The 26,558-nt window shown below is 48.1% G+C and overlaps 1 protein-coding gene across 2 annotated transcripts in view; it reads right to left on the bottom strand.

The window, feature by feature from the left end:
* Eprs1 (glutamyl-prolyl-tRNA synthetase 1) overlaps positions 1-26,552 on the bottom strand; it is a 56,229-nt gene extending 29,677 nt beyond the window's left edge. The window contains exons 1-13 of one of the 2 annotated variants that reach the window (XM_010642494.1): positions 26,297-26,552; positions 22,477-22,561; positions 20,825-20,924; positions 19,433-19,589; positions 16,698-16,837; positions 15,244-15,338; positions 11,009-11,135; positions 10,157-10,349; positions 8,101-8,272; positions 5,803-6,036; positions 4,849-4,933; positions 4,513-4,572; positions 4,191-4,211 (exon numbers count right to left, since the gene is read on the bottom strand). In XM_010642494.1, the coding sequence (XP_010640796.1) occupies positions 4,191-4,211; positions 4,513-4,572; positions 4,849-4,933; positions 5,803-6,036; positions 8,101-8,272; positions 10,157-10,349; positions 11,009-11,135; positions 15,244-15,338; positions 16,698-16,837; positions 19,433-19,589; positions 20,825-20,924; positions 22,477-22,561; positions 26,297-26,318 (1,491 nt within the window). In that variant the 5' untranslated portion in view covers positions 26,319-26,552. The remainder of the gene's footprint in view (positions 1-4,190; positions 4,212-4,512; positions 4,573-4,848; positions 4,934-5,802; positions 6,037-8,100; positions 8,273-10,156; positions 10,350-11,008; positions 11,136-15,243; positions 15,339-16,697; positions 16,838-19,432; positions 19,590-20,824; positions 20,925-22,476; positions 22,562-26,296) is intronic. The other variant, XM_010642495.2, reaches the window with a different exon arrangement.
* Positions 26,553-26,558: the final 6 nt, after the last annotated feature.

The raw sequence follows: 26,558 nt of genomic DNA, 5'->3' as shown, positions 1-26,558 counted from the left end.
AAAAAAAAAAAAAAAAAAAAAAAAAAGAGGGAGCGAGAGAGAGAGAGAGAGAGAGAGAGAGAGACTTTTTGTTTCCTCAGCACCGTGGACTGAACCCAGGGTCTTCACACTGAGCAACACCGCCTCCTTTGTTTTTTGAGAAAGGGTCACGTGAGGTCCCAAGTTGCCCATGGTGGGCTTGAACTTGTGATTCTCCTGTCTCAGCCTCTCAGAGTGCTAGGATTTCAGGTGTGCACCTCCACGCCAGGCTTGGGTTAGCTTTTTTGTCACTCTGAGGACACTGTGTGGCTTCTGCAAAGGATGTTGTGGAAATCGTGAGTGCCCCCAAGGAGAAACCAACCTCAGGAGGTCATTGGTGCCCAACCGCCATGCAGCTGCTCTAGATTCGCTGGTCCACTCTGCCCCGGAGGCCTAACGGGCTTTCTTCCTAGTTCAGGGTTCCTTCTTTCAGCTTCCCTGGGGTTGCGCGATCAAAGATTTAATCTGTGACCACTGTACTCAATTTAGTGCTGGACCAGCAAGAGAAAATTTCTTCAAAGAAACTGAAAGCCCTGGCTGAGAGCTGACAGAGCAGAAGCCTATTTCCCAGTGTGGGCTCATCACGCAGCCACTGTGAGCACAGGAGGATTTGGAGCGGAGGCGCAGCCCAGGGGACAGCACCTGCATGCAGCCAAGTCTGGCTACAATCCACAGCGCTGCGGGAAACAAAGAAGGGACAAAGTTGCATAGAGTGGTGATTCTAATGGTCTGAACTAAAGCCTGGAAATCTATTTTTAACAAGCCTTTCAGAGGATAGTTAGGGTCAGGCAAGTTTCAGAAACCCTGAGTTAAAAAACTTAATTGCTTTTCAGCTCTAATGTATTTATTAAGGACTCTGGATCAGTGGTCTTCAATTACTTCCCAGAGTCCTAAAAGTCACCCAGGTGACCGACAGACAGACACACAGGCGATGGCCACGCGGGGTGGGGCCACTCCAGCCACAACCGCGTCCTTCCTGTCCACTGGGGTTACTTTCTGTACGTACAGTGTAACAGGATGGTTTTCACTGGAAGACTGTGAATTTCTTCCTGGGGCCCAGGAGATGGTCTGTACACACTCTACCAGCTAAGGGCAAAGGCCAGGGGAATAGGACGAGAGTTCTCTCACTACTAGGACACTAACAAAGTTTCCAAATTAAAGCAGGACATGAAGGTTGACAGAAGTAACAGCTCTGATGAACACCTCACGGCTGGGACTTCTCTGCCTGTGGCAAGTTTAGCATATGAGTAAAACCAAGAAGAAAATTAGCAAGGGTAATGCAAAACCAGACTGAACTGCCTCAGAGCAAGACAGCGACATGCAAGTCCTCTTAGAGTGGGTCCACATGACGGCGCCTGCGACCCCCACGGAAACGCTACTGCACAGCTCCCTGTCAAGATGCAGTCAAGGCAAGAAAACGAGGCACATGGGAGAGATGCCTTCCCCGCTCTGGATTCGAATGTGAGCCGCCGCTGTTTTGAAGACAATGTTAAGGACGGACATCCCGACTTAAGCATAAACACAGCAGGCTGAAAATCCTCCTCTAACTTCCTCTCCTCCCCACATCACCACCGAAAAGACACAAAGAACTCGGAGGATGAGCAGAAAAACCCAGGAGGGCAGAGGACAAACTGGGGCGGAGGCGCAGTGGGTACTTCCCTTCCCCGAGGCGTAGAGGTGAGGGAGGCTCGAGGGAAGGGCCTGAAGGCCCCCGAGCCAGCGAAAAGCCCACACGCGACAGGTGACCACGGCAGAGTCCCCTGGCAGTGCTGCCCGCCCACGAGAGAAGATGGCGGTCACTGACACGGAGGCCCCCAGCCGGCCCAGCCGCACAGCCTGCAGGAAGATCAGCTCTTATTCTCCAGCCTTCTGCTCAGCCCTGCAGCCTCCAGTGTTAAATCTCAGCAGAGAGCCAAAGCTCACCAGCACCCAAGAATTGCCTTAGCATGACAAGGAGAAACTGCAACAACCAACCTGGAGGAAAGAGACCCTACAGGAAAAACAAATTTTGGTTTTGGTAGTGCTAGGGATTGAACACAGGAGTACTCTACCACTGAGTTTCATCGCCATCCCCTAAAGCTTTTTAATTTGAGAAGGGTTTCACTAGGTGTCCCAGATTGGCCTCAAACTTACAATCCTCCTGCCTCAGCCTCCCAGTTAGCTGCAAGTACAGGTGTGTACCATCACACTCAGCAAAGACTAAGTATTACTATTATAGCCCTGAAGCACGAATAGGAAGTATTTTTAAAATTCAGAGAAGAGAAATCTTAGAAATATGATAGAATGAATAAAAACTTCAAGAAAGGAGGAAAGCAGAGTAAATCTACCAGACAGGAGAGCCAAAACACAAATGAGAGAGTAAGAGAGAAAAGTGAGCTCAGAGGGCACTGTCTGAGCCAGAGGAGGAGGCAAGCACAGCGGAGCGCCGGGTGCACTGAGTGGTGCCTGCTTGCTTGCCACACACCAGGCCCGGTACACCTTCCGCTCAGAAGAGAAGGAAGGGAAAGGAAAGAGACAGAAAATCCCAGAGGACGTCCAGAGCTGAAGGGATGCCGCCAGGCTGGGAGCCAGCAGGGCTCACACAGCAAGACCTCCGAGTGGGGAAGCAGGGACAGGCGCCGGGTGGGCCTAGGAGCCCGCCCTCGAAGGCCGGAGCAGAGCACGGATGGCTCAGGGCCATGGGGAGCCTGGGACACATCGGCTCAAAACTTCAGAGCACCCCTACCACGCCCCTTCGCAGCGGGGAGCTTCAGGGGTGGTGGCAGCAGGGGCAGGCCTTCCGTAGGCTGAAGCAGGAGGACCGCTAGCGCCTGGGAGTCGAGACCAGCCTGCACAACACTGGACAAAAGCAAGGGGACATCCCGGGAGATGGGAGGGCGCGGGGTGGACAGCTGCACCTCAGAGGCCACCAGGCACGAATCCAGACCCTCGGGCCGACGCCCCTGAGATGCACTTGCAAGGGCACCCTTGGAGAAAAAGTCAACTCCCGGGCTCTGAGAAAAGATTAGAAAAGTAAACAGATGAGGGGGAAAATGAAACAATCAGCTACATGGAAAGCAAAGAGAGAGGAAAGTGAGTCCGTAAATCATTACCACCGATCTTGCAAAGACAGCACATGACACCGACACTAAAAGCTGAAGCAGCAACCCAAGTCTCACTCCACGGTGTGGGCGAGGCAGGCCAAACGGCCGCTGAAAGCACGCAAGGGACACCGCTCCTCCCGGGAGAGAACACAGGAGGAAAGGAAACGGGGCGAGAGCTCACCCCTCCAGATCGACAGAACTACCTGCCTGAGTGAACAGACCTCGCACGCTGGGACTGCATGGGCACCTGTAACTGCAGAGCTTCCTGTGTGTTCATTTAGACAGCCATCCGTCTGCGTGCAGTGCACTGAAGTGTACACCTTTAAAAGTAGATCAATGACGGGCACCTCGATGCTAACTTTGCCTGTAAATTCTACTCGTGTAGCATTAGTAACTGCAGCAACAGAAAGAACCAATTAATAATTCCTTTAAGTAACAGAAAACGACCAGGGCCGGGGATTTAGATCACAGGCTCTGCCGCCTGTCTTGCAAGCGCAAGGACCCAAGTTCGATCCCCGGTACCAAAAAAAAAAAGACCAGACACAAAAAATAAATAAAATTTGAGACACATGCAAGACAAGCAACTAATTCTCGAGGCAAGACACCAGCACAGTTGGGCAGCAAGCCCCACACGGGGTTCGCAGGACACAATCACAGAGCTGGGGTTCACAGCGTGGCATGGTCACGATCTGCCTTATCATAGTGTCCAAGCATCCGCTTTCCATCCGGAAGTGGTGACGCCAATATGCAATATTCCTCCTTTGACTTTCAGTTAAGAAAACACTTGATTTACAGAGAAGCTGGACTCAGGAAGACACAGGACTTATAGTTAATGAAGCTTCCATGCGACTCAGTGAAACAGGTCATTTAAACGTCCGCATGGCCTCAGCACGGAGAATGGCAGAATGAGGCTGAACGCGTCCCTCCTTTGCCTTAGACACATTTACGTGACAGGAATAATGCACTTGCTGTGTGTTTGCATTAGCACGTGTCTTACAGAAATGTGATTGTGCTTCAAAGCCGTGTGACATCTCAGGTACAACATGTAATATGCTTAAAGCTAAGGCAAACAAAAGCATCAAGGAATACCTTTTTACAGAGAGCTCGCAGCTTGAAAGCAGAAAATGAAATGCAGAGTGTTCAAAACGATTTTAGGAAAAAACTATTACCATTTCCCTTAAGTCCAACTTGGTTAGTTTCAATTAAGGCCACTCATTGGGGAAGTTACTAGGCTTAAGGCCTCTGTACAGTATTTACAGAGGAAAACATTCCATTTTCCTGAGAGTCTGCAAAATGATACCATTATTCACACATTTTCTCTACTACAGTGTAAGCACACTAATGGCTTCCACATGTGCATCATCCAAGACTCAGAGATGAGAAGAGAGGGCTGCAGTTGGAGAACACATACCTTTTTGTTAAATGCCCAGATTTTGTCCCATTCCATGTTCACAACTGAACGTGAGGAGCCCTTGAAAAACAAGAGTAAAAGCATTTTAAGGACAAGAAGCATTCAGTAGAACTTTAGCATTCTTAGAGAAAAACTCAATCCCAGCACTTGGGAGGCTGAGGCAGGAGGATCTCCATAAGTTCAAGGCCTGACTGGGCTACACTTAGCAGCTCAGAGCGCTCTGGCACCCAGTGGGACGAGTAGTGCTGACCCCGCTCCCTTGAAAAACAGTTCCTCCCTTGTACCATAAGGCAAAGACAAGAACAGAACGCTCAGCGGTGGCCGAGGGACACTCACCTGGGCCGCGATGAACTGCTTCAGCCCCTCCACCGTCATGCCTCTCCGCAGCACGCCGCGCACCGTGGGGAACCGCGGGTCGTCCCTGGAACACAGACGCGTCTGAGCGCTGCACAACGGTGCACATGCAGAGCTGAGGTACTGAGTGAGGACAAACTGGGTGCAAGCGGCTTGTTAGCTATCTGGACGCAGAGGCAAGCTCAGTGATGCCTCAGCTCCGGAAAGGAAAGCTGCCCTCTGGGCAAATACCGCAATTAAAATGAATGCATTTGGGAAAACGGCACATTTTAAAGAGATACGAAGATGGGCTGGGGATTTGGCTCAGGGGTGCTGCCGCCTGCCTCACAAGTGCAAGGTCCTGAGTTCAATCCCCAGTACCAAAAAAAGAAGAGATACAATGATCATGTTTCCAAAACAGGAAACCCATGCATCAATGCATTTCACCTTACATGTACTTAACACACATTCAAGGTCTCTACCTATGACCGTGAGAGTTGGCTGAGAGAGGTATGGACAGGTGAGAGAGGTGTGCAGACGCATGCAGATACTCAGCAGGGACACCGGTTATGAGACCCAGGATACACTTGATTTTTATCACATTCAGCTCCCCGGTGAACGTCCGCTGTAACATACACTTCACAGCAGTCACTGTTTTGCTGGTACCAACATAAACTGATATGTAAGCTCTTGCTGACTGAGGTTAAACAAACCAGGAGCTCTGTGCACACAAGCCCAGGGCTGTCAGGTTGGTCACCTCCCTTCCCTGCTCTCTCCCCTACGAACTGCACTGCTATACCTGGGCTTCAGAGACTGAAGGGCTCCCCCACTCCACTCTTGGTGCCCAGGAATTGGCACCGTGCCCACCCCGCACCACCACCTCCACCTCCTCCTCCTCCTCCTCCCCCCCCCCCCCCCTTCCTCCTCCTCCGCCAGGCCCAGGCGACTGACACTCACCAGCCATCGACCAGTCCTTCATGGACAAACCACGTGAGTTTCCTCTTGGACAACACTGTGTTGTTGAGATTTAGCCGACTGTACTCCCAGATATATGGCTTTCTTATGCCCAGCGCCCCAATAATCCAGTAAAACTGCTCGTCCCGGTCATGGTACTCCGTGGTTCTCAGGGCATGAGTGACGCCTTCGATGCTGTCAACTATGGGGCAGGCAAAGTCGTACGTGGGATAAACACTGGAAAAACAAAGTTTTTTAAAATCAGCCCAAAACATCTTACTCTTCTCAGATTCAGTATTTATAGGCAGTAACTCCTACCTAAAACTATTCTTTTTAACAGTGCCCCAGAAGACAATGGGTTTTAATAGCTAGGTGTGGCTCCTGCCTGCAATCCTCAGGAGACTGAGGCAGGAGGATTGGGAGCAGAGGCCAGTCTGCTACACAGTGAGTTAAAGACCAGCCTGGACTACATAGTGAGACCTGTTTCAAACAAACAAACAAACAAACAAACAAATCAACAGGTCTTATGACTCATAATATTCAGTCTCTCAAACACTACTAGGTTTTGAAGTCAGCTGCCCACTCAATATTCAAACAGGAAAGGAAATCTGGGATGTAGCTAGCACACAGTTGCATACTGGCTTGGTAAATTCTATAACCACGTCTGTAATGGCCAGCGTTTCTCATGGTAGGAAGCAGTACACAACACACAGGACAATTTTGAGCGAACTCAGCTTCTGAATGTCACTAGCATGCCTTGCAGTAAACCCCAACGGTCTTCCAAATGCAGTCAAAAGCACACAAGAAGAGTGTGAGCTGGGCAGCTGGGGCCTGCCTATAATCCAGGTTCGCAGGAGGCTGAGGCAAGAAGACTGCGAGCTCAAGGACACCCCGCGCAACTCAGTGAGACCCTGTTAGGGGGCATCTGCTCAGGGCTAGAGCTCCTGCCTCGCGCACAGGCCGTGGGTTCAATCCCTAGAACCACTCAAATAGAACCAAGTGCTCTGTAGGCTCAGGGGCACACGCCTATTATCCCAGCTAATACAGAGGCTGAGGCAGAAGAGACGCCTATGAGACCCGATGGGTAACAGCAAGACTCGGTCCCAAGCATGGAAAAACAAGGAACAGAGTGCTTTACAAGTTTCAAAAAGACAGAAAATGCTTACGTTAATTAAAATCCCATTTAGGATGGAATAGTCTTAAAACAACTTCTGCTTAACATAATATTCCAAATAATCAGTGTGAATTTGCCATTTTTATAAATACTACATTATTGCGTAACGTTTTCTAGTTTTTAAAATAAAGCTATGACTGTATTACGATTTGTAGTCATTTGACAACAAAAATGTGTGTCCAAAACCCCTTTCCAGAAGCAGGCAAAGTATTTGCTTCTTAAACAAGGGGCAATCACCATGAGCCCAGGACAACATGTACACGAGCACACCTTGTGCACACACGCGTGTCGTGTGAGGGCAACTATGGACCCCCGAGGTTAAGGAAGGTCCTACGGGGCAGCCAGGCTATCGTCTGAAGGGATCTCACCCACCAATTAATCACTCCAAAAGTTATAATCTGCCACTTGGATATGTAGAGCTCCTTCTTCAAAACAATGAAAAAACATTCCATAGCTCACTACATAAAATAAGGATTTGGGACAGAGTGGAATCTATTTAAAGGAAAAAAAAGCCTAGCATGTGCAAGGCCTTGGGTTAATTCTTAGCCCAAAATATAGAAAAACAAAAAACGCACGCTCCATTAACTTGAAAACCTAGTAAAACTTGAAAACTACATGCTACTTGTTTATCAACGTACACACGTCTCTGCAGCTTGATACTATGACCGTGAGAGGTCAACTGTGCTAAGCAAAGCGCGTCTGCTGTGGGACGAGCCTGTCTCCACCGAGGCGCCTCACCTCGGCCAGAGGTGACGCTCTTCATCTACACACCCCACGGGGCTCAGGGTCGACAAATCAGGCAGGAGCAGGATGTCTACGTACAGCAGTGGTCTAAGAAATAACTCACCAGTGACCTAGAACAAAAACAACTACGTCTGGGCCAGCAATTTAGCTCAGTGCCACTGTGCCCGCTTCACACTGCAAGGTCCTGAGTTCGATCCCCAGAACCACAAAAAAAAAACGATCACCTGAAGTGGCCAGTGAGTGAAGTCCCACTGAAAGGCCACCAGGCCAGGTACAGCACGGACAGCTGGGGACGGTGTCCGACTCTGCAGCTGCCCTGTGGGCACAGAGGGGGCCGAGCGAAAGCACAGAAGGCGCTGCTGGGTGAAGAGACGCACACTTACTTGTATTTATTTCCGGTTCTCGGGTGTGGCTGAATTTTGCAGCGATAAAGGGTGGGGTCCCTCATACACCCGTTGTTACTACTCATGTCAATTTTTGCTCTCAGACAACAGGACTGACCAAATGGGCTCCCTTGCTTCATTTCTTCCCACATCTGCAGATTCTTCTCAACAGCTATAAAATGACAGTTACATAACAGCTTACCTGAGGCACTGCTGGTTTAAATTAAACTTACCCAACAGTTTTGTAACTCGACCCAAGTCTTCCTATGACACTGTAAACACACTCCACTAGTTTAAAAGCACAGTGGACCCGGCATCTGACACCAACAGCACAGGCACCACTCTCTTAGGAAGCTGCCTGACAGCACATCTGGGGCCTTCCTCACAGCGTGCTGAGAAGAGGGGCAGCCGCTGCCACAGCCCCAGCTCAGGGTGAGGACACGGCCTCCAAAGTCATCCCAACCGGCGCCACCCAGGCCTGCTCTTAGCCCCCCCACCAAACTCAGCAGCACAGGTCGAGGAGAAGCATTCGGGGACACAGCGTCTGGCCCAGCCCTTGGGGCCCACAGGCGTTGGCGCTGCAGCCCGTGCCTGTCTGAAGAACACGGCTCGGGCTGAGAGCCTGAGCCCGTGGGCTCCCTGAAGGTCCCCTCGGTCCTCCCAGGGAGAAGCAGGCAACTTGCAGATCCAAGAAAACTAGAGCTGGCAGAAAACAGACAGTGACACAGGAAGGAAAAATAGCACTCTTCTCTCCCCAGTGACTGCAGCCCTGCCTGCGTCAGACACTGAGCGCAAGCACACGAGGAGAGAAGAAAGAACTGTTAGCAGTGCTTTTCTATGGAACCTTCTGAAGACATGACAGCGGGTCATCTGCACTCAAAGAATCAAACGCATCTACCACTGTACTTGTTAACCACCTTTAAAAAGGAGATAAAAACCAAGGCTTATTACCATAACAACCCCATGTGACAGCAGAGATTTAAATGCAGAGTGGAAGTTCTGACAGTGTAAGTAATTACAGGGTGGCGAGCCCAGTTTACAAAGCCAGGAGATAAATCACCAATGAGGAAGGATGATTTAGTCATGCAAAGGTTCAGTGATTCAGAGCAGTACCTGGAGCAGACACCACAGCCACAGACACCCACAAACTGAGAGAGGCCGGGCACTAACACCATGAAATGCCAGACATTTAAGAAATGCTAAGTGCTGGGCGTGGGGGAGCAAGCCTGTGATCCCAGCACTCAGGAAGCTGAAGCAGGAGGATCACTATGAGTTCAAGGCCAGCCAGGACTAACTACACAGTGAGTTCAAGGCCAGCATGGAATACTTAGCAAGACTGTCTCAAAAAAAAAAAAAAAAAAAAAAAAAAGACAAAAGCTAAATATTTGATGTTTTTTTGTTTTGTTTTTTGAGACAAGGTCTCACTATGTAGTTGAGACTGACCTGGAGCTCACTATATAGCCCAGGGTGGCCTCCAACTCACAGTGAGTCTCTTGCCTCAGCCTCCCAAATGCTAGGATTATAGGCATGCACCACCACCACGTCCAGCAAAAGCTAAATATTTAAAAAGAACTCGGTACCAAAAAAAATAAATAAATAAAAATAAAATAAAAAAATAAATAAAAAGAACTACAAAATGTCGCAAGGAATTCTTCAAATGAATGCAAAAGACTAAGGCGGAAACTAAGGGCAAGGACACCTCCTAGGCAACTGTGTTAAAAAGCAGTAAGATAGGCGTGGTGGCAAACGCCTGTAATCCCAGCACTTGGGAGGCTGAGGCAGAAGGATTGCTGTGAGTTTGAGACCAGCATGGGCTACATAGTGAGTTCCAGGTCAGTCTCAACTACATACTAAGACCCTGTCTCCAAGTAAAAAAACAAAACAAAACAAAACAAAAACAACAAACAGTAAGAATGTAAACATAGTAAGAAAAAAGATTTCTAGATTAAGACAATCAATCTCAAATCAGCATCTTTCATAGAAAAAGAAATCACATACCCACAAGGAAGCAAAACAAGTAAGTGAATTAAGATATGCAATTCTAAATGTGCCTTACAGTTGTTTCTGTGTCTGGATTCCACCCTCTGTTCTCGCTCTGCTTTCATCTGCTCTGCGGGTGTATCGTCCACAAAAGCCTTCCCTTCTTTAATCAGCTTCTCTGCATACTTCATGATCGTCTCAAAGTGATCTGAGGTGTAAGTAAACTGATCTGGTTTGATACGCAACATCGCCACATCTTCCAAGATAACCTGCAGTGAGAAACCGCAACAAGCATCAGTGCATCTTCTGTGTTTTCGTATGCGTTTTTAATCCATGATACTGAGTTTTGAGCAAATGTAATAAAACTCTACTGGTCTTAAATAGCCTGAAAATGGTTGCAGAAGTTGTGTGATACAAGGTCAGAAAAGAAAAGGCCATTTATGACACTAGGTTCCCGATTTCCAGCTGAGAAAGCTGAGCCCAGGACGGAGCTTTCCGCTGCTCTGCAAAGGCTGGTGGTCGGCTGGTCGGACCATCATTTACCCCTCTTCAGTCACATGAGTGCCTCGGAATAAACAGGATATAGGAGGAGAAAAATCACACTTCCCCGTACTGATTCATTGTATTTCACTCATAAACTTAACACTATACAACAAAAAGGAAACCTGCCTCCAGTGAGACTGTTACTCATAGGAAGTGTTCAGGTAAATTCTACAATAATTAGAGAAGACAAAAACAATCCTTTTTGTTTTGTGAGTTCCGCACTTCTTGGCTGAGGCCACAGATATGGAATATACAGGTGAGGTGAAAGGAGGAGCCATGAAACAAAATTTATTTTGTAAATGAAGGTACCGTGAAGGAACCAGATCACCCTCTAATTTAATAATCAACTTTTCTGGAAAAATGGCATCACTACACTTTTAATTACCTTCTCAAAATCTTCCTTTTCTTTCTCAGGATTTGTGTCATCAAATCTCATGATCAGTTTCCCTTTAAAGTTAACCTGGTAGTGCTGGTTCAGGAGAGCAGCTTTTGCATGCCCAATGTGTAAGTAACTAAAACAAAAACATTTCACAGAGAGACTCATTAACACGCTTTACCTAAATACGCAGACCTCCCCTCTCTGAAGAGATGAGAACTAAACCCAACTTCTAATCGGCACTCCCGTTGCATTGTAAAAAACCTGACTCGGAGACAAAAGGGTGTAACATTCATAAATCATCATAAGGGACTACTTCCTACATGCTCCCACAAAGGAACGGGGCATTACGCATATCAGAACCTGAAGAAGAATCTTTAATGAGGAAAACTGCCTGGTGCTACCCGACGGCCCATCTTTACCCAGACCTGAGGCCACAGGAAGCAGATGCCTCCCTGGTCCCACTCCAGACCAGCACCGCTGAGCCGCCACTGTCACCGTGGTGCCCAAATCGGTGGGCACAGGAGAATCCAAAGCCCGAGAAAAGCAACGTTACTTCTGTAAACTTCAGTTTTCTCAAATGCCAGTAAAATGATTTCCAAGGTCTCAGCCAGCACCAACACCCCACAAGTCAGGATCTACAAAAACACGAAACATTCTGAGGGGTGTGGGCGAAGGCTTCAGCAGGACGCTCAGTCCCTGTCGCTGCCATGGAGAAGGCCATCCCGCACCGACTGCTGAAAATGCTCGTGGCTGGGCCAAAGCCACGGCAGGAACCATTTCAACGACGAGCTCAGGCCGATGTGTATCCCTGGCAGGAGGAGTCGCGTGCTGAAGACAGCAACCCCGGCAGTAGAGCAGGCCCGTAACCCCAGCTACTCCGACACAGAGGCAGGAGGGCACAGAGCTAGAAACCAGGCTGGGCAATGGAGCGAGACAGCCTCACATACAAAGACATAAAAGACCTCAGCGCTCAAACAAGGGTGGCCAGCTCCACAGCACCTTTCATCTCAGCGGATACCAACACGGAAGGGAAAACAAGAAGCCCTTAAAATCAAGCAGTGTTAGAAATCCGCATGGCACTCCAGATCAAGGACTCATTTGAGGAAGGGCTGATGCGCACGAGCCAGTGCAGACAAGTACAATGCCAGGCAATGAAGGCGATGCAAACATTTTAATAAAACGGAGCTGCATGTGCTACCCCAAAGGAGATCTTCAAACAGAAAAAAAGACATCAGGGAGAAGCTAAAGAAATCTCAAAAAGTATGAAACTGAATTAAGAATTAACATATCAAGCTGGGCATGGTGGCTCAGGCCTATAACTCTAGCACTCTGGGAAATGAAGGCTAGAAGTTCAAGTCCAGCCTGAGCTACAAAGCAAAATCCTATCTAAAAACAAAAACAAAACAAATAGACAAAAACATACCAATACTGACTCATTAATTATGGCAAATGCACCATAGTAGTAAGAGAAAATACTGAACACAACATATATAGGCAATTTCTGTACCATTTGTGAAACTTTCTGTAAATCTGAACGATTCTAAAATTAAACATTTATTTTAAACAAAATAAAGGACTGTGAATCCTCAGAAAGAACAAAAATACGATGCAGAGTTTTCACTGAACTTGCTGCAGTCGGTGACACACCCTCCCCGTCGTCAAGAAGAGAGGAGAGACCAGCTCTGCTGCCCACTACGGCTGGGCGCTAACACACTCGGCTTCACACACAGAAAGATGGCAGAGCGAGGCGGGCTGCGGGTGCAGAGGGCAGGGGCAGGTGCAGAGGGCAGGGGTGCGGCCCGGTGAACACAGGCTCAGCACGCAGGGCCCCTGGGTCCATCTCCAGCACAAGACAGTGAGGAGAAACCACAACAAGCTCCCCACTGAAATGGAGACGTGTCTCAATGAGACAATGCGTGCGTTTCTATGGACTCCGACCTCAGGAACACGATGAGGACTCTGCGATTCCCAACAGTGACAAGACGGCCTAAAGAGAACAGCTGGAGAAGGCACGGGGAGCCGGGATCGGGAATTAGGCTCCTGCCACACACAACAGATGCACAGAAAATTTATGGCAGCGGCAGAGACTCCAGAGCCAGAAGATGGGGTTAGATCTGGCAAGTTACCGCAGGGCATGACTCAGCCGCTGAAGGCACTGCAAACATAGTAACATCGCCATCCTCACAGTGCTGTCAGGGCACTGAGTTACTGTCTGCACACGGTAAGTGCTACACACACGTCAGCTCAGAGTTAAAACAGCAAGCCAGGTGTGGCGGCACACACCTGTGATCCCAGTACCCTGGGAGGCCGAGGCAGAAGAAACAACTGCAAGTTCAAGGCCAGCCTGGGCAGCGCACCATGGCCCTGTCTCCAAAGTGAGGGAGATGCAGCTCAGTGTAAGGCCCTGGGTTCAATCTCTAGCATGCACGCTTGTGTGTGTCTGTCTCACACACAAAGACGAGCCCTCTGCCTTCCGCACACACAGAGAAAAGTTAAAGAACACTTTAGCAGTGAAAGAGGATGTGGTCAAAATTATGAACTCAATTACTGATCCAAAAACCAAATTCCTAACCTGTACCAGGGCCATTACATTTTCCGTTGCAGATGTATGAGGCTCACTGTGCTAAGGAATGACGGTGACAGAAATACAAGAGTCACAAAGGGTGAATGGCACAACTACAGGAACTGCCCTATTAAAACATGCTCTGGGCATGGGGACCACAGGCTCTCTCACAATGCACGGGGCAGAGTGCGGGCAGCCAGGCCCACGGTGAGCACTGTTTAAAGCTAACTTTACTCAACTGCCCCTCACTTGGTGATCTCTAATTTTCCAGCCATTAATTCTCTTTCATCTCTTTCCTGTGAGTTCGGGCTCAGCCAGGGCTGCACGATGAGCTCATGGCCAGTTTGAACTACACAGGGGCACCATGGCTCCAAAAGCCAATACCAACACCAGAAAAGGATCTAAAATGAAAGTAAATTCGGGGAACAGTCACCTCCCTTACACAGTTCTTGCTATCAGCCACGTTTCCAGTGGGGCCCACAGCTTCGGTGAGACAGACGCCAAGCACTGACCGCGGGAAGGGTGACTGCACAGGTCAGGCCAGGCACTTTACGCAGCGGACTGGCGTCAGGCCGGGTGTCAGGCTGGCTAGCACCAGACAGATCAGAGCTATCCAGATACTTCCTACACACAACAGGAGTTATGGGGTGGGGCTGGGGATGCGGCCCAGTGGTGTGGTGTTTGTCTCAGAGCACAAGGTCCTGAGTTCAAGCCCCGGTACCAAAAGAAAAAGTTACAGGGGGTGGGAAACCTGCTAAGAATGAATAAAAATCTCAACCATGTGTCTACTATTAATTGAAAGGGTTGCTAAGAGCATAATTAAGCCTTTTTATTTATGGATACTTTATATTTAAAATGTTCTTTTTAGCCAGGTGTGGTGATGCACGCCTGTGATCCCAGCACTCGGGAGGCTGAGGCAAGAGGATCGCTGTGAGTTCGAGAACAGCCTGGGGTACACAGTGAGTTCCACAGCAGTCTGAACTACACAGTGAGACCCTGTTTCAACACCCGCCTCAAAAAAGTTCTTCCCCCCCCCAATACTGGGGATTAAATTTCAAATTCAGGACCTCGTACTTGTGAGATAGGCAGCAGCGCCACTGAGCTAAATCCTCAGCCCTTAAAATGTTCCATTTTTGTATATTTTATTTGTGTTTAAAATTAAAATGTTAAGTTGGCTCTGGTGCACACCCCTGTAATCCAACACTCTGGGAAGCTGAGGCAGGAGGACCACAAATTCAAGGCCAGCCTGGGCAACTTTAGCAACTTAGTGAGATCCTCTCTTAAAACAAAAAAGGGGGATGCACACCTGTAATCCCAGCACTTGGGAGGTTGAAGCAGGAGAATCACCGGGAGTGCAGGGTTAGTCTGAACTATACAGTGAGGCCTTGTCTCAAAAACCAAAAATTAACAACAACAAAAGTGCAAAGACTTTGGGTTCAATCCTCAGTATCAATAACCAAAAAAACACCTATCTCATTTCATCAGTAAACTAAACCTGCTCATTAAGTAAATTAACATTAGATATTAGTAACTGAGAAAGTACTGAGATGTTCAGAATTTTAACTTTTGCCGTGAAGATATTACCTATGTCCTTCTATACCAACTTACTAAAAATATCTGACAACTGCTTTAAACTTGCCGATCCAGACTCGGCCGTAAGGACAAGCAGGCGCCTTACCCGCTCGCCTCTGGAGGAAACCTCACAGTGACCTTCCCCATCTCTGCGCCTGGAAGCTCCACAAACTTCCCGACATCCTGTTTCTTCTCCGAAGCCTGAAAAACACAACAAGAAGGGACACAGTGATGCCAAGGCGCATCCACTCAACAGGCAGTGCCCCACGTGCCAGACCCTGAACAGTGGCCAGAACCCCGCCCTGGACTGGAGGCCTCACGCTGGGGAGGAGGAAGCTGCAGCTGATGGGGCCCAAAGCTCAAGTGTGTTTAAGCCTGGACCTCACATCTTAGGCAGCGAGGAGTCCCCGGGGCAGAGGACCGATTTATTTGTTTTTCCTGAAAAAACACCCCAGACAGCACAGAGGAAGACGAAACCAAGAGAAGGAAGCCAGGTATGGTGACAGCATCTAACTAGCAGAAGGCAATGATGCCTCTAGGAAAAGCAGCATCAACAGGGAGGGACAGAAAGCCAGACTCTAGACATGAGAACAAGAGGAACTTCTATCAGTGAGATGCAAAGAAGGGGATAAGTGAAGATTTTTAGGAAAACCAACAGAGGAAGCTGTCGCTAAGCAGAAAGCAGCTGGCAAACTTCACTGTAGCAGAAAACCTTCAATAAACCAAACGCTGACCACATGACTGGCATGTAAAACAATCCATGCAGAACAGCTGAGGGGGTGAGGACCGTCCCCCAAACTCTCCATGCTACTCTGCCCGAAGGACCAACAGAAGACTGCAGAATTCCATGACTCACCACCAGGGAACAAGGAGGTGGTGCACACCTGTGACCCCAGCACTGGGGACACTGAGGCAGTCCAACTGCTTAAGTTTGAGGCCAGCCTGTACTACAAAGTGAATTCAACGCCACCCTCATCCATGTAATAAGACCTTGTCTCAAAAGAAAATATAAATAAAAACAGAACAAGGGCTGGAGATGTGGCGTAGCGACAGAGCACCTGCTTGGCATGTGTGAGTTCCTGGGTTAAAATGCCTAGGAGAGCCCAAAACAAAAACGAAAACAGGAGAACAAGGATTCAGGGAGAGGACGGCACAGCTGCAGACACCAAGCCTGCAGGCGGGTGCCGCTCAGTGGTGAGCACAGGTCCGGCACATGCAAGGCCTGGAGCTCTGCCACGCGCTGTGCCCTGGCCATCACCGCAGCCAACCTGGAGATGTCCTGTCTCTGAATAAACAGGATAGGGCTGTAGCTCAACACTCCCTGGATTCAATCCCCAGTGCAAAAAAAAAAAAAAAAAAAGGTAAGGGCTTGTATGGTACTTTATGTAGCTGAACAGTTAGATTCAAACCAAGACTTAACAGTGGTGGAGTCTTCTGAGAAGACCCTTTCCCGTCTACGAAAGGAAATAAGCTTCATGAGCAGAAATTACTTTCTTTTGAAACTTGTGGCCTCAGCTAGCCTGACAGTTAGGGTTACAGAGAGAAAGGGTGGCAGCTCACCCCCCGGGCCTTGCTGGCTGCGACGCCCCACTTGGCACCAACAGACTGGAAGACCCGCTGGGCTTCGAGGAAGCCGAACCAGCGCTTCACATGCACCGGGCCTCTGCTGTGCGTCGACGCTTCCTGCCACGCAGCATTTCCTGTCAGCAAACACAATTTCAAAACCATCCAGTAAATGTGCAAAGTTAAAATTCAGTCATTATTAACGTAAGTAAATCAGATTAGCGTGAAGTTGTGCTTCGGCAGTGAAATTCTGAAAATCCAGGTTACACTGAAATGTTCACTAATATTCCAATGTTTTACAGAATTAAGTTTAATCCACTGACAGTCTCTAACACCTCCCTCCCACCACACACCCAGTGTAAGGAAAAGACTTCAGTTCACAGTTAAGGAAAATTTCAAGTACATCAACCAGAGAACAATCACCAAGGCTGGGCGAGGTGGGGCACACCTGAATCCACGCACTCTGGGAGGCTGAGGCAGGAGGATGGCAAGCTTGAGTCTCACCTGGGCAATTCAGCAAGACTCTGTCTCAAAAATAAAATTTAAAAAGGCCGGGGAGGTAGCTCGGTGTGAAAGGCTCTGGGTTCAACCTCCAGTAATGCAAAAATGAAAACAATAACGTGCCTTAGCTTCAGACTAAATCCAAGCCCTCAGACACCGGAACAGTCTCCTGTGTGACTCCGCTAAGGGACCTCACTAGCCTGCAGGTCCCAACATCGCCCCCTCCGGAACACACGCTTGCATATGGCTTTCTGGGATCGCCCTGGTGTCACTGCGGTTACTGAGGACCACACATCAGTCATACTCGGATGCTGACCCTCTGCCCTTTTCACGTGACGCCAGGTCACAAAGGCCTTGAACTATGCCCCACAATCACCTACTTTGGCATTTCTCCAGGGAGTCTGCAGCTCACGACTCATCTCTATCTACCTGTTCCTTTCTACCCAAAACTCCCTTTGCCCCAAACTATTACCTTTATCCGCTCAACTCTGTGCAACTATGGGGTCTGTTTGCAGATTTCTGGAATGTTCAGAGATGGGGGAACACGCATCACCCTGGCTGAGGTGACAGCTCTGCAAGTGTGCAACACCGGAACTTATCCAATGTCTTATTCTCAATGCGTGCATGTTGGTATATTGACTGTACCTCATGAAAGTTTGTTGTTGTTTTTTATAAAACTAAGCGGCTTCCCGAGCTGGAGAGAAAGCACCCTCGTGTGTTACAAACTAGCTGTATCAAAGGAAGCATGACCTGCCACAGGACCCTCACTCCCACTGAATGAAGGCGGAGCGAGGGCGCACTGGCTGAGGCAGGGGAGCTGGCACAGCAGCTCCAGAGGAGAGAGGAGCCTGCGAGGAGACCCCCAGAGCCAGCACAGGGACCTCCTGCGACACAGGGACGGTGGGAAGGGTCACTTCTGTGAGGAAGCCTGGGTCGCTGCCTGAACACAGCATGGCCAAAGTAGACGTGAATGTCTACACTGTGAAGGAACTGCTGCGCAGGAAGACACCGCCCTGATGCCCCTTGCTTTGAACACACTTCACCTATTCTTCTCGCCACTTTCTGAAGCAGTCCTAAAAGCCCTTCATCGCGCCTTCACAAGGTGTGATCAAACATGTGGTGCACATGGCTGCCAAGTGCCCTCTGACGAAAGACAGACTGATAAAAACATCTCAGTATGGTCTCATTCATCTTTCTTTTCTTTCTTCTTTTTTCTTTTTTTTCGGTACTGGGGATCGAACTGAGGTCCTTGCACTTGTGAGGAAGGCGGCAGAATCTTCTTTTCTTTATCTGTACCAGGGATCCAACTCAGGACCTTGGGCTTGCCAGGCGGGCGCTATGCCGCTGAGCTAATCCCCGGTCCTCATTCATCTCATTTGCCAAACCTGGTACCTGGTGCCCTACGACTTCCGGCCCTTCCCAAATTCAAAATGATCACGAGAGGTAACCGTGTTGAATCCATTCAGGACATCAAGACAGACAAGACAGCACAATTAAAGACACTCAGGAAGGAGGACTCTGATCTGCTTCCAAAAGTGGCAAAAAGGATGGGATGAGTCAGAGCCAGAGGGAGTGCTAGAGGGGGCTTCGTGGCAGTGTGTCTTTCACTGTAACAAACCACTGTATGTCCCGGCTTGTACACAGAAGTCCTCCCAAAGTCTCAGGAACTCACAGGTGGGGCTTTTGGGAGTGGCTGGATCATGGGTGTGTGATACTGGATCAGTCCACTGATGGGTTTAGCATAGTTCTGGGTGTGGGCGGCACCAACCAATAGGCTCTCAACCTGGATGGAATGAAAAGGGGGAGAAGGGAGCTGTGCTCGTCCTGCCCGCCATACCATGAACGCCTCTCCTCTGCCATGCGCCTGCCCTGGAGGGCAGACAACGGACTGATGCCGCTACAAACTGTGAGCTAAAATAAACCTTTCTTCCTTTAACTTGTGAACGTCGGGTACTTTGTCCCAACAAGGAGAAACTACGACTGTGTATCTCTAAATCGTACCGCACGTATACACACACACACAGACAGAGGCACACACTGAAACACTCTGCATGTACACGCGCAGAGATATGAGCGGGCTTCGTACCCAGTGAAGCACCAAGTGATTAAAATGGAGTATCTTAGGCACAGTGGTACATGCCTGCAGTATAAAAAGGAGGAGGAAGAGCAGACAGGGTGAAAGAGAAAGACAAGGAAACCAGCGTGTTTTAATAGGAATTATTGGCTGATACCTTTTAGGGTGGCCCAGACACAAAAATCTGCTAAGGTCAAGGAGTTTCCAACTAAGAATGTCCTCAGAGACAGGCAATGATTAAGCTCGTCGACTGCAGAAGTAAACAAATCACAGGAAGACAATTTTGTAGCACTGAACTCCAGCCAGTGATCGATCTGTGAATACGAAGAAAAGAAACACATTCTAGAACACAGCCTTTCAAAACAAAGAAAAACAGTGCAACTTACCTGGAGCACCACTGCTGCAGGACGGCCTTCCTCCGTTACAGCCCTACTTTTCTTACCTCAAATCACAGAATTCACCATTATGTGGAAGTGAATCTGGTTCCCTGGGACATAAAATGGCACTTATATGAATGCCACATTTTATTGATTTTTCCACGCTTCAGGGGAGGTGACGAACAGGCGATCAGGACAGGAGAATGAATATATACTGACAAGTGATGGAGGAAGGAAGGGGTCACCAACTGACCTAATCCAAAAGTGGCACTTGGCCAACCAGCTTCATCCTCTCAAAATATCAAAAAGCGAACAGTGACAACCAACTCTTTGTATTCTGAATTTCAGGAAGTTTATGAAAACTGGGAGTAGAATGCAAACGGGCAGAAACAACATCCCCAGAGGGAAAGTTCACTTAGTGCTGGCCACTGCTTCAACCACACAGCTCAACACGCACTGCGGTGCGGACCGTGGGCGTCACCGGCCTCGCCTCAGTCCCCCCAGGTTACTGCAGTGAGGACACCTACGTCCAGCCGGGAAACCCCAGGGCTCCCGAAGACGAAGAGGGCATGAAGTGCGGCTGAAGTGCAGCTGGCATGGGGATAAACACTCAAACGTAAGAACTGCAAAAAGAGGTTTCCTCCTGCCGTGTGGAGACCAAACCCAGGGTGTCATGCACACTTGGCTGCACTTCTGAGCTACAACCCCAGCCCCAAGAACTTTTCTAAAAACTAAGAACAAAATGCATATTCCTGAATTTGTTCTATAACCAACACTCTGTTCTTGAGTTTAAATAGAATATTCTTATAAGATAAGGTTCCAAAAAAAACCAGAACCAGAGCTGGGTGTGGCAGTGTGTGCCTGTGATAATCAGCTACTCTAGAGATTCAGGCAGGAGGGTTCAAGTGCGAAGGCAACCCAGGAATGCAGTGAACTCCATCTCAAAAACAGAGGGCGGGTGCGGCTCAGTGCTTCCTCAGCCTGTGCGAGGTCCTGGGCTCAGTACCTCAGACTGTACAACAGCAGCCACAAAACCAGAAGCCCAGGGCCGGGGATTTAGCTCAGTGGTGCTGTGGCCTGGCCTGGCTTGAAAGCTCGAGGTCCAAAACAAACAAACAAACAAACAACAAAACATTGGCACAAACGCCCAGCGGGAAGCATTCACCGTTTACCTCAGCATGTTCCATCGGGTTAGTGCCATACAGCCCAGCTGTAGCTGCTACTCGAGCCAGGTAGCGAAGTATGGAATTTACCTCCGTGAATGCCACGTTCCTAGAAACAAGCAGAGATGAGACATATGAATGCTCTAGCTAATCAGGAAAGGCATAAGACATATGGTAAAATGTAAAAGTATAAATCCTGATATATTTAACATTCTCTCTAGTTTCAAAAAATAGATCTGCTACTGTTTCTATCAAATAGCAATTTGTTCTCAAAGTATCTAGCTAAACCTACCATTCCCCCTGACAGCATTCTGTAGTTTTTTCATTTTTCTTTTACTTCTTACACACCTGTTTAGTGATGGAAATACAAACACATAACTGGGGTTTGGGGGAAAATAGCAATTCAAAACAAAGGCCAAGCCGGGGATTTAGCTCAGTGGTTCTGCCGCCTGTTTCACAAGCATAGGGTCCTGAGTTCAATCCCCAGTACAAAAACAAAAACAAACAAAATAAAGGCCAGGAAGCCAAGGATACACTGCCATAAAGAGGCTAGTGCCAGGCACGGTGGCTCACATATGTAATCCTGGCACTTTGGGAAGCTGAAGCAGGAAGATCACAAGTAGCAAGACCGTGTCTCAAAATAAAAAAAAACATAAAAGGGCTGAGGATGTAGGTCAATGTGAAGATACTGGGTTCAACCTGCAACATTAACAAAAGAGGCTAGAGCCAGAGATTTAGCTCAGTGGCACTGTGCCTGCCTCACAAGTGCAAGGTTGTGAGTTGGATGCCTGGTACCAAAGAGGGTGGGGGAAGAAAGAGAGAGAGAGAGAGAGAGAGAGAGAGAAAAGACAAAGACAACACAGGTTCTCTCACGCCCTGTTCTGCTAGGTCATCCTCTTATCCAACTCTAGCAAAACTGGAGGCATTCTCTACAGAGCACAGCAGGATTTCTCTGGGTAATCCCGTCAGCCCGAGGGCAAAGGAACCGAGGCAGAAACACCAGAGGTTCCCACATGAACAGTTCAACCAGACCACCCTTAAGTGAAGCACATAGCTTAGCAGCTTTAATCTCTCACTCTAAATTAAAACAAACAAACAAAAACCTTCAGGGTTGCCAGTTACTTGAAGAAAGCCTTTTAACAAGGACCAGGGTAAATAAAACATGTAACTTGGATAAATCAGGAAAAACTTAAAAAGCAAAGAAACAAAATAAGCCCTGGGGAAGGCAGCCCAGTGATGAGTGCTTTTCTACACATGTGATGCTGGGTTCAATCTCCAGTACCCCCTGCACACACCCCAAAAATTCTAAGTCTCCTTTCCCCCCAAAGACATTCTCTGCTGTAGACTTAGCAAATTTATTTGTTTCCTGTTATTGTTGATTTTAACTGCTTCTAATTCCCCACCAGAATGATTATTATAGAATTAAAAGCCTTAGGTATAAATCCTTTTCTACATTCTCATTTCCTTTAAAACAAATCATAGTGGAATAAGACAGCTAGCTCCCAAACAGACACCTCCGCACTGTGTTCTCTTTCAGGATGGTGAAGCGTAATTCTTTTTAGGAACAGCCTAATGCTCAAGTGAAACAAGCACACACTATTTAATGCTGAATATTTTAAAATGCCACTCAGTACTGGAAATACAGATGCAAAAGCACTTACTCAGAAACACGAAGAACATTCTCCTTCCCTTCTTCCACAGAAATGCTGACATCACCTTTCACGTGCTCCACTGCCAGCAAGGCTTCTGAAAAGGCCAGGATGAAAAGATTCCTCTTTAGGACCATGTAGGAGTTGTAACTCGAGTCATAAAGAAGTAAGGATGAATCAACAAGCCAATATCAAGGCTGCAAAGAACAAAATCCTCCACCCAGTCGTCTGTAGACAGGAAATCGACTCATATCTTAGAGAAATAACAAGTCAGAATGCACCCTAGCACAGTCTGCTCCTTCCAGTGCTCAGCTTTCAATCTGTGACACTAAAATTCGTCTTTTTCTCCCTGAAAAGACAGGAAGCAAGCAGAACAAGGCCTTGTATAAGCCCTCGTGCCGGAGGGATCACTACATGGTAGGTACTATGCTGAATGCTTTACAATCGCTGTAATTTTTAATGTTTGTAGGAATTTCAAAGAGTAATTTCCTTTATTCCCATTCTACAGAGGTTAAACCCTCAAACCCGATGCCACGTCACAGTGGCTAACCGGGTGGCAGTCACGTTTGAACCCAGGCCGGAAGCAGTCTAGACCTCAAATTTTAAAACATGGCGTAACAGTGCCTCTTAAAATGTAACAAAGTTTACTAAATCGATCCATTAACCCTCTGTTCCCTAATCCAGTTAAGATAAGTGCCAACTACTGACACCCATTTCTAAATAATACCACGCTCTACTGGAAGCAGGGTCCCTCACCTCACAGAAAGCACAAAATAACACTGGAAAACCTGCCTGGACCGGTTGTGCACTTGGCCTGTGCCCCTCTGAGACCTGCCCTATACGTACCTCCTGCTGTCACAGGGTTGAGAACTGGGTCTAGTTTGTGAGGGCTCAGCCCTCCTGTATGGACGAACCGGGTCGTGGGTTCGCCTCTCCCTCTCATGCACTCTTTCCCCTCTTCTCTCACAGCTTGCCCTCTAATGACACAGCAACAAGGTTTTTGCCAGATGTGGTCCCTCAATCTTGGACTGCTCAGACCCCAGAACTGTGAGCTGATAGATTCCGGTTCGTTATAAATGAACCAGTCTACAGTATTCTGTTGTAGTAGCACAAAAGCAGGCTAGGGCAGCAAGGAGTAATCAGAAGGCTCGGAAGAGATGCATCAAAAGGACCCCGAGGCCAGGCGGGAGGTACCCAGGGGCGAACTAAGGCGGTCTGACCCTAAGTAAGTGAGGCGCGTTTTAGCAGAGCCAGCAGAGTGCTGTCCAACACAAGAAAGGAATGCACACCAAACTGTAGCAGCAGCAAAGCAGATCAGCAGCCGGCTGGTGCAAAGGGTGGGGAGAGCGATGACTGCCAGGGGCATGAGGACATTTTTCTGCAGGAATAATTACATTATTATAGATGTGGTGGTTTACACACTGTACTGCTGTGCATCTCTCAGCAAATCTGTGCATCTATAATTGGTGGCCTTCTATGTATGCAGCTCAGTGACACTGTGACTGCTTCACAAGTGCAAGGTCCTGAGTCTGATCCCCGGTACCCAAACAAACCCCCCAAAATAAGTGGTGGCTTAAATAACACAAATCTAATTTTTAAAAAAACAAAATTAAAATGTAAAATAAAAAATAAAAATAACACAACCAATTGAATATAAATTGCTATGAATTTTTATGTTGTGGTGCTGGAATTGCATCCAGGGCCTTGTAATCACTTCTCGGCCTTTTGGCTAAGATCAAGTGAATCCAGGGCCTTGCGTATGCTAGGCAGCACCCTATGCCAAGAATTTTTTTTTTTTGTACAAAAAAAAGAATACTCTTCTCACAGGAGATGCCAACTAATAAATGTAGAAGGAATTATGGGACTGCAAGGTCTCTGTAATAATAAGCCAGGCAAGAAGCATCAGCAACACAGGTTCGATGAAGAGAGGAAGTCTGCTCAGTCCCCACGTTCTCCCCACTAAAACGCCTTTTCACTGGAGGAAAAGACTGCAGTGGGGAAAGCTGGCTGTCCACCCAAGTGATGGAGAATCGTTAGTGATGAAAAGTTAAACCCTTGCACCAATCAACTGGGCTACAAGGAAGACTGAGGAATCACTTCTGCGATGAAGAACAAGAAGCCACTGTGCTGTTCCAGCCTGATTCCAGCCACGAGGAAACATCAGAAAGGCCAATGAGGGGCACTCTTCAAGAAAGTGGTTTGTAATCTGCAGAGGTCATGGCTACGACCAATACGCCCTCTAGACTGAAGGAAACAGGGAGACAGGGCAACAAGGTGTAGCAAAGGACGGCGCGGGGTTTTGGTCCTCGCAATAGGAAGGACACGGGCGATGCCAGCACAACACTGAGGTCTGTGCATCACAGTAAGGACTGAATTGGCGAGCATTTCCTAAGGGTGAAGGTTGGGATGGACAGACACTGCCACTGGGCGGGGCACAACGTAGCCTATCTGCAGTGTGCGCGGCGAGGGAAGAGAAGGGGAAAGTTTTCTGTTCTATCCTTGCATTTTTTAAGCCTGAAATTATTTTAACATTAAAAAGCAACATAATGAAAATATATAGCTAAACTGTAGCAATGAAATTTATTTTTTCCAATATTTCTTCTAATTTTATTATTTAAAGATAAAATGTATCTGTCTCAAACAACAGAGAAGAATTTAATCAAAAGCAAAAGGGGACCGAGGATTTAGCTCAGTGGTGCCGCTGCCTGCCTGGCAGGCACAAGGTCCCGAGTTTGATCCCCAGTACCAAAAAAAAACAAACAAAAAAGTAAAATGGGAGAGCAGCAATCAGAAAAATATGTATTTTAAGAATCTGCTTATTCAAAATGACAACAGATTTAAGACTTCCAGAATCCTGGGAGACTGTGGTTTTCAGTTTCATAAATCACTAAGGAAAACAGACCTATCACCTCGGGATGATTTTCTAGGTGACATTAGTAAAAAGTATGGCTATTTCTAGAACGTGTTAGGAAGACTGTAGTCTCAGGAACCAAATGTCCTTGCTCATTGAAGCCACATTGTCTACTGTCTTTCCACACCAAGACTCAAATTCATCTTTAGAGTTTAATGATGTTTTTTAAGAGGTTAACTCAAAATTACTGGTTTTGACTAGTAATTTAATCAACTTAGTGGCTAGTGGCTAACTCAATATGCTAAAATGTTACATTTTAAATGATTATTAACCAGGTAGGGGAGTGCACCCTTGTAATCCCAGCACTTGGGAGGCTGAGGCAAGAGGATCACTGCACATTTGAGGCGTGCCTGGGCTACTTAGGGAGTCAAGGACAGCCTGAACTGTCTAGAGAGACCCTGTCTCAAAAAAAAGGGGTGGGGTGGGCCGTGGATTTAGTTCAGTGGTTCCGGCGCCTGCCTCGCAAGCACAAGGACCGGAGTTCAATCCCCGGTACCAAAAATGAAGGGGGGGAGCGCTATTAAATGGTGTTTTTAGGGCTGGGGTGGGTAGCTCTGCCCCGCATCGCACACATCCATACTAACTGCAGGCTGCTCCATCACCGCACCGCAGTCGAAAATGTAAACAGCGGTTTCATCAGCGCCTCCTGAACATTCGAAAAGTACTTCTGTACTATACATATTAATAAATACCATACCAGGAAACTACTTAAAGTCATTCGCAATGAAAAGCCAGACGTCCTAAGATATCTGTCCAGCACGCTGAAAAAGCAATTCCAAATCAGACTCCAGACGCACGCGGAAGATGACAGGTCTGACGTCGGCTGCACTCTCGGGTGGGGGTGCAGTGTAAAGCTGCCTCACCAGTCCGACCATCAAGGCAGTTACCGAACACCTTTAATTAAAATCGCCGCCACCTCACCTAAAATCCGAAATGCTAACATGCGACCTCTGAAGTCAGCAAAAGCGTACGGAAACGTCGGGCAAAAGGAACTCGGGATCTTCTCTGGGCGGTGGGGACGCGAAGGGAGGCGAGATGAGAACTGGAAGGAAAGGCGCTGAAAGAGCAGGAAGGAAGGTGGTGGGGTTTTACGTTTCACAGCGTTTATTCCTGCTCGGGAGAGCGCAGCTGCTGCGAGGAGCGGGTCGGCCCGGTGGGGACCCCCCGGCCCGACCGCCCCGCC

This window comes from Fukomys damarensis, unplaced genomic scaffold (genome assembly GCF_012274545.1).
Source record: "Fukomys damarensis isolate Sample0158 unplaced genomic scaffold, DMR_v1.0_HiC HiC_scaffold_11, whole genome shotgun sequence".
NCBI classification, from domain to species: domain Eukaryota; kingdom Metazoa; phylum Chordata; class Mammalia; order Rodentia; family Bathyergidae; genus Fukomys; species Fukomys damarensis.
Note: the sequence above shows the minus strand (reverse complement) of the source record. Positions and strands in the feature narration are given on the sequence as shown.